We start from the raw sequence: 7,511 nt of genomic DNA, 5'->3' as shown, positions 1-7,511 counted from the left end.
GGCGTGATAGTCATGACCCACTGGGCATAAACGTCAGTTCAACGTCTAGTTTTGACTTACATTTGGTTGAGATGAAATCAACAAAACATGTAGATGGTGACATTGGATTTAGGTTCAAAGTTGGGAGGAAAAATACACAATTCTCTTACTTTTTACAAAGCCAGTCAGTTTTCCATGTTGATTCAAAGTCATCACATCACATCCAAGATGACGTAGCAGTCGGACGTGTGTTTTGTCTTGTCCCGTCCTGTCCTGTGTAAATATCTTTCCTCGTTTTGTTCAGTATATATTTAATATATATTTTAATCTCACTGTCCAACTACGGACTGTATATACTCTCCTGCAACCCACCTCACCCAATGTGGTACGAATCTGCTATTTTTATACTTTTTAACCAGAACCCCCATCAGAAGCTAGCCAGCTAACTTGCTACTAAGTAGTAGTCAGTTAGCCACTGCTAGCGGTCTGCACCGTTAACTTGGACACCAGCCAGCCTCAGCTCGGTCAATACCTGACAGTCTGCACAGCGCAATATCAACCCAGAGCATATCGGACTGCTTTTTCTTAACCACACCTCCGTATTCCTACCGCAAGCTCTGAACCTTTACACCAGATCATTGCAGCTAGCTTTCTGCAATCCGTGGGCCAACTCCGAGCTATCGTCTTTGTCCCAAAGCAAGCACCAGTTAGCCTTAAGCTAGCCTCGAGCTAGGCCCATCTCCCAGCTAGCTGAAGAGGTCCACCAGCTAATTCTTGGGCTACAATACTTATTTTGCCGATTGGCCTGTTTCCTTTACTGCCGACACGGAGCCCCGCTGATTCATCATGACTGGTCTGCCGACGCAATCGCCCGAGTTGGTTTCAACAGGCTCTTCCATTGCGACTCCGCCGAAGGCCCATCTGCTATCCCCGGCCCACTAGCTGTCTGAATCGCCGTGTCTCCAGCTCGCCTAGTGTAGTAGCGACTACTGAATGGCTCCCTGACTCACCTATTGCTGTTTTGGTTAGTTATTATTGTATTATTTCACTGTAGAGCCCCCAGCAATGCCCAATATGCCTTAGATAGCTCTTACGTCCCACCCCCCACACATGTGGTGACGTCACCTGGCTTAACTGGTGCCTCTAGAGACAAAACCTCTCTCATCGTCACTCAATGCCTAGGTTTACCTCCACTGTACTCATATCCTACCATACCCTTGTCTGTACATTATGCCTTGAATCTATTCTTCCACGCCCAAAAATCTGCTCCTTTTACTCTCTGTTCCGAACGCACTAGACGACCAGTTCTTATAGCCTTTAGCCGTACCCTTCTCTGTTCCCCCGGTGATGTAGAGGTTAACACAGGCCCTGCAGCCCCCAGCACCACTCCTATTCCCCAGGCGCTCTCATTTCTTGACTTCTGTAAGCGTAAAAGCCTTGGTTTCATGCATGTTAACATCAGAAGTTTTTTTTTCTTCCACTGCTTTAGCACACCACCAACTCTGATGTCCTAGACGTGTCTGAATACAGGCTTAGTAAGGCCACCAAAAATCCTAAAATTCCCATCCCCAACTACAACATTTTCTGACAAGATAGAACTGCCAAAGGGGCGGAGTTGCAATCTACTGCAGAGATAGCCTGCAGAGGTCCCCAGTCCGGGGCGGCAGCGTAGCCTAGTGGTTAGAGCGTTGGACTAGTAACCGAAAGGTTGCAAATTCAAATCCCCGAGCTGACAAAGTACAAATCTGTCGTTCTGCCCCTGAACAGGCAGTTAACCCACTGTTCCTAGGCCTTCATTGAAAATAAGAATTTGTTCTAAACTGACTTGCCTAGTAAAATAAAGGAAAAATAAAAGTGAAGAGTTCTGTCATACAATCCAGGTCTGTGCCCAAACAATTCGAGCTTCTCCTTTAAAAAATCCACCTTTCCAGAAACAAATCTCTCACCGTTGCCGCTTGTTATAGACCCCCCTCAGCCCCCAGCTGTGCCCTGGACACCATATGTGAATTGATTACCCCCATCTATCTTCAGAGTTCGTACTCTGTAAACTCTCCTTCCAGACTCACATTAAGCATCTCCAATCCAAAATAAAATCTAGAATCGACTTCCTGTTTCGCAACAAAGTTTCCTTCACTCATGCTGCCAAACATACCCTCGTAAAACTGACTATCCTACCGATCCTTGACTTTGGCGATGTTATCTACAAAATAGCCTCCAACACTACTCAGCAAATTGGATGCAGTCTATCAAAGTGCCATCCGTTTTGTCACCAAAGCCCCATATACTACCCACCACTGCGACCTGTATGCTCTCGTTGGCTGACCCTCGCTTCATATTCGTCGCCAAACCTACTTGATCCAGGCCATCTATAAGTATTTGCTAGTTAAAGGCCTGCCTTATCTCAGCTCACTGGTCACCATAGAAACACCTACCCATAGCACGCGCTCCAGGAGGTGTATTTAACTCTTCATCCCCAAAGCCAACACCTCCTTTGGCCGCCTTTCCTTCCAGTTCTCTGCTGCCAATGACTGGAACGAATTGCAAAAATCACTGAAGCTGGAGACTTATATTTCCCTCTCTAACTTTAAGCATCAGCTGTCAGAGCAGCTGTACACAGCCAATCTGTAAATAGCACACTCAACTACCTCATCCCCATATTGTTATTTATATTTTTGTTATTTTGCACCCCAATATCTCTACTTGCACATCATCATCTGCACATCTATCACTCCAGAGTTAATGCTAAATTGTTATCATTTCACCTCTATTGCCTATTTATTGCCTTACCTCCCTAATCTTCTACATTTGCACACGCTGTACATACATTTTTCTATTGTGTTATTGTCTGTACGTTTGTTTATGTGTAACACTTTGTCATTGTTTTTGTCGCACTGCTTTGCTTTATCTTGGCCAGGTCACAGTTGCAAATGAGAACTTGTTCTCAACTGGCCTACCTGGTTAAATAAAGGTGAAATTTAAATAATACAATTTAAAAAAAATAAAATAAACGTTTTTGTTGAAATTACATGGAAACCACGATGATTCAACCAGTTTTTGCCTAGCGGAGCGCTTGCAGTCACAGTTGTTATTCTACCCTCCAAGTCCAATCATTTAGAAAAATCTGAAATCATGTCAATTGTCTTGGTTAACGTAATACAGTAGAGCAGCCAGACAACTTTCTATAGAATCAACACAAAGTGCAGAAGACTGTGTAAATATCACAGCAATCTAGAGAGGGAAACTTTGAATTTATGAGTTTAATCCAAACTCATAATAAACATTTTATTAGACTCAATTCTAACCACAGGAAATGATGACGTACAGATGATATTTACATATTATAAAAAAACATTAGAATACAGAAACAAAATCATCAAGTCACACTTACTGTAGAATTTACGAGATTGAACACATCAACATGCTAATTTATAAAGTGCTTATAAAGTCCCTATAGTAACCAAATGCAACTGTGTCTATCCCCAAAGGCTATCCGGTATCAACAATGACTTGGTGGCTATTTATCTTACAAAAAGTGCAACTGTAGTGGTATTATATACTGTACAGGGTCTTTTTAAGCACCAATGTGACACATCAGAGGATATGTATTGTTTTCTGGGGGTCAAAAATATTGTCTCTTTCACCTCGGAGTTTGTACGTTTATGATCGTGTGTCGCCACTTCCTTATCTCTCCACCCTTCCCTGCCTCTCTTTCTCCTTTCTGATGACCTCTCTCCCTTTAATTCTCTTCCTCTCCTCCTCCAACCGTAACTTCTCCTTCTTCCGCAACCAGTCTCCCCCGAGGTAGCCCAGTACATCGCCGGGCCTACCGCGAAGCCCAGGCTGTGGGTGGAGAAGTGCCTGGAAAAGGGAGCAGCCCAGTGGGGTGAAATAGGCAAACTGGGGGGCGACCGGATTGGATTTTTTCTCGTTCAGATTCCGCGTGCCTTCATCCAAACTCATCACGATGTCCTCGTCTTTTCCTTCCCTCCATAGGTCTAGTTCGTCATCCTGACCATCTTGATCTTTCTCCTGGTCAAACCACTCTTTGTACTTGATGTACGAGCGGTCGTCCGATGCGGTCTCCGTCCAGGGTAGACTGCCAGTCAGCATGGCGTAGATGAGGATCCCCAAGGCCCAGCAGTCTGTACTGACCTCAACCGACACCCACACCCTCTTGATCTTGTTGTCCAACCCATTTCCCCCATCAGGTTTTGAAGAAGTATTATGTCTACTATCCTCCGACTCCTTTGCTATCTCTGCCTCGGGCGTACAGTAAGCAGAACTGTACCACACACCGGGTACCTTGGTTCCCGTGGCCTTGGCCATGCCGAAGTCGCCTAGTTTGACCCAGCGGCAGGCAGCGTCAACCAGGAAGATGTTCTCGGGCTTGACGTCGCGGTGGACGAAACCCAGGGAGTGGAGGTGGGTTAGGGCACTGCTCAGCTGGGACACGACCCTCTGGACACAATCCTCCTCCACACCCACCTGGGAAAAAGACAGAGGCACAGGTGAACTACATTTCACACTCTTACGGCTCTGTTCAATCAGATCCACTTTAGTTGACATCCATCCGTAGGGTGGGTGTTTTGACAGTGTCGGGAGGTGGAACTGCATTATAGGTCTCAAATCCACAAGTGGTTCCCGGCATTATACCTGAAGCGGGCATTGCTATTGCAAGTTGGAACACTAGAATGTGAGATGTAATCTACACCTCCATTATGATGACAGAAACCCTTATTATTTTATTTCAGGATTTTTCCATTTGAGCGTCATTATTTCTATATAGCCTGCATTTTCTAGTTTGGAATTTCTAATGTGTGGATCGCAAGAGCAGCTGCTCACCAATTTGACATCTCCAACGCAGTTACACCTCCAAAACAGGCTCTATGCAGGCGTCTGCCATTGCCGCTTAACTCTTGATCTGATTGGATCTAGACCTTCATTAATACGAGAATAATGACACATTTCCCACATATACTATACCTCAGGGACAATGACGTCGTACAGATCACCGAAGAGGCTAGCTTGCTGGGCAAAAACGTAATGTGTGGGGGTGGAGAAGACAATGCCCAGTGCCTTGGTCAGGGACGGGTGGGTGCAGAAGGAGAGGGAGAGGTTATACTCTCGCAAAAAGGAGAAGAGATTTGTGGAATCACGAGGAAAGAACTTGAGAGCCATTGGAGTTCCTTGAGGGAAGGAAGAGAGAGAGAAAAGTGATCAGAACAAAAGAAAGAAATTCTGTAGATATGAGGCCAGACAAACTGGGTTTAGGGTTAAAACAAACACGTAGTTTACCTCTTTTCCTATGTACAGCCAACATGACCTTCCCGTACGACCCCTCCCCTAACATCTTGACCACCTGGAAGTGGTCCGAGGTCTCCAGTGATGTAAACGACTGGACGGTGAGATGGCACATCTCGTCCAATAACCTTGTGGCCGCCTTTGGAGATGGGAACATAACAGACATCTGTTATGATGCTTGTCGTCATGACGATTTTAGCAGCACTAAACCAGGTATAAACACATCCCTTTATAGCCCTATGAACAGCTCAAAGGCTCTCATTGGACAGTTTTCGGACACCCCCCTATTCAACAAGCCTTTGATTTATCCGTTCAACTGTTTACCTTTTCATTCGCAACAGGCAGGCGATTGTGGGATTTTTTTTATATGACCCCAAGACATCCCATGAATACATAGAGAGCCATGGATATGTACATCTCTGAGTGGCATAACTAGCTCCACAGGGGTAAGCCCTGCCCGGACCCCTGCCAGAGCGGCATAACCTGAACAGCCTGGAGGGACATGGGCTTAGCACCTTGGTTATGTAACTTTGTGTTGGGGGAAACGGAGGTGTGTGGTTTGGGATTAAAGTTATACTCCACTGTACCCAACTTCTGACTACTGCTCAAAATGTTAATGAATTACAATAGACAATGCTTAGGAACATTTGGTATCAATAGTGTAAGCATAAAAAGTATAGGGATTGATTAGATCAGGGTCAGCATTTTCTAATACATATCATGAACAAGCATTAGTAAACTGTTAATATTTCATTATCAAAAAAACATATTTGTAAGCTTTACAAAGATTCCAATTCATAAGCTTCCATAACGTTTCTAGTAATGAATACAGCATTTAAAAGAAAAATGTATAAGCATTTCAAATGGCTTAAGCATGAACATTATTATAAAGTGTTACCAAATAGTACATACTGCATAAACAATTTTCCTTATCTAATAACCTGCTGTCTAATATCAATAACACGTTTGATTGCATTTTGTCACATAATGGGGACATCTCACGTCGGTATAAGGCACTGCACACAATCATTTAATACAATAAAATGTTATTTTGAAATAATACATTTAGAAAAAAAATTAAGGAAGGAAAACTATATTAAGTCAATTTCATAAGAAGTCAGCATCTTAGAAAACTACTACAAATGTCTACCTAAACATTGAAGAATGCTGGCTGAATGAAACACATGGTTCACATTTCTTTCTTGGTTGCAGAGGAAAATGGGGTGAACGGATGGCTTACTTACTGTCATTTTGGCTCTGTGGTTGACTTCAGTCTCTTTCACAGTGATATTGTGATGTTCCTCACAGACAAGTTACAGTGAATCTGTATCCCTGTCCACATCGACCAAGTAGTGCACCTTTCAATACCGCTTCTACAACACATAGGCTGCACATCAGCTCTTCCAACTATAAGGTAAAAGAGTTGCACTAGAGATCTTGTAGAGTAGTTGTCCGTGTTTGTCTTTCTCAGCAGAGGCCGCTCTATCTCTCCTGTTTGTGCCTTTTGATATCTCCAACCCCTACTTTGATCCCTACATTATCTCGCTCCCCTTTTCCTCTCTTCCTGCACTCCTCCCACGTTCTCTCCCTCACACCGGATTCTCTGGTGAGCTGTCTGTCCCACCAGTCGAAGGCCAGCCCCTCCCACTGGTGCCTTTCCCTCCCTGTTGTGGAGCCCAAGGCCAGTCAAAATGTTGAGTTTGTTCTGTCAATCAACAAATTAAATGCCCGTGTCTATCCAAACACTCTAGAATCTCTCCCTTTTTCCAACGGCACCTCTCTCTCTCTCTCGCTCTCTCACTCACAAACACATAGACAGTGGACACACATTCTCTCTCTCTTTGTCTCTCTCTCTCTTGCTCTCTTGCTCTCTGTCTCTCTTTCTCTCTCTCTCTCTCTCTCTCTCTCTCTCTCTCTCTCTCTCTCTCTCTCTCTCTCTCTCTCTCTCTCTCTCTCTCTCTCCATGCTTGCTGCATTCCACCTTTGAAGAGGAGCGAGAGAGGACATGCCACTCTGACAAACCTGTGCTTGGATAACCACTTGTGACCTGTGCTTAACAAGCGGCGCACACTCCATCACAGGCTTTCAAGTGATTGCCTCTTTTCCTAAGCTTTTCCACCTGTTTTGTGCCTCTTCCTTTCTCTCTCTCCAACTCCCTCAATCCCCTCGTTTGACAAACCGAACAGCTGAAGGAGGTTGCATACCAAAACAGCTTTATAGCACGATCCTCT

The 7,511-nt window shown here is 44.5% G+C and overlaps 1 protein-coding gene across 1 annotated transcript; it reads right to left on the bottom strand.

Moving 5' to 3' along the window:
• Nucleotides 1-3,244: 3,244 nt before the first annotated feature.
• LOC118399037 (serine/threonine-protein kinase SBK1) lies at nucleotides 3,245-6,914 on the bottom strand. Its single transcript, XM_035794797.2, has 4 exons — nucleotides 6,525-6,914; nucleotides 5,275-5,419; nucleotides 4,963-5,165; nucleotides 3,245-4,464 (listed from the first exon to the last, which is right to left on the bottom strand). Exons 1-4 carry the CDS (start codon nucleotides 6,528-6,530, stop codon nucleotides 3,661-3,663), a joined length of 1,158 nt encoding a protein of 385 aa, XP_035650690.1. The 5' UTR covers nucleotides 6,531-6,914; the 3' UTR covers nucleotides 3,245-3,660.
• Between the last annotated feature and the right edge of the window lie 597 nt (nucleotides 6,915-7,511).

The sequence above is a fragment of the Oncorhynchus keta genome, chromosome 20 (assembly GCF_023373465.1).
Source record: "Oncorhynchus keta strain PuntledgeMale-10-30-2019 chromosome 20, Oket_V2, whole genome shotgun sequence".
NCBI classification, from domain to species: Eukaryota; Metazoa; Chordata; class Actinopteri; order Salmoniformes; family Salmonidae; genus Oncorhynchus; species Oncorhynchus keta.
This window is presented reverse-complemented; position numbering and strand designations above follow the sequence as displayed.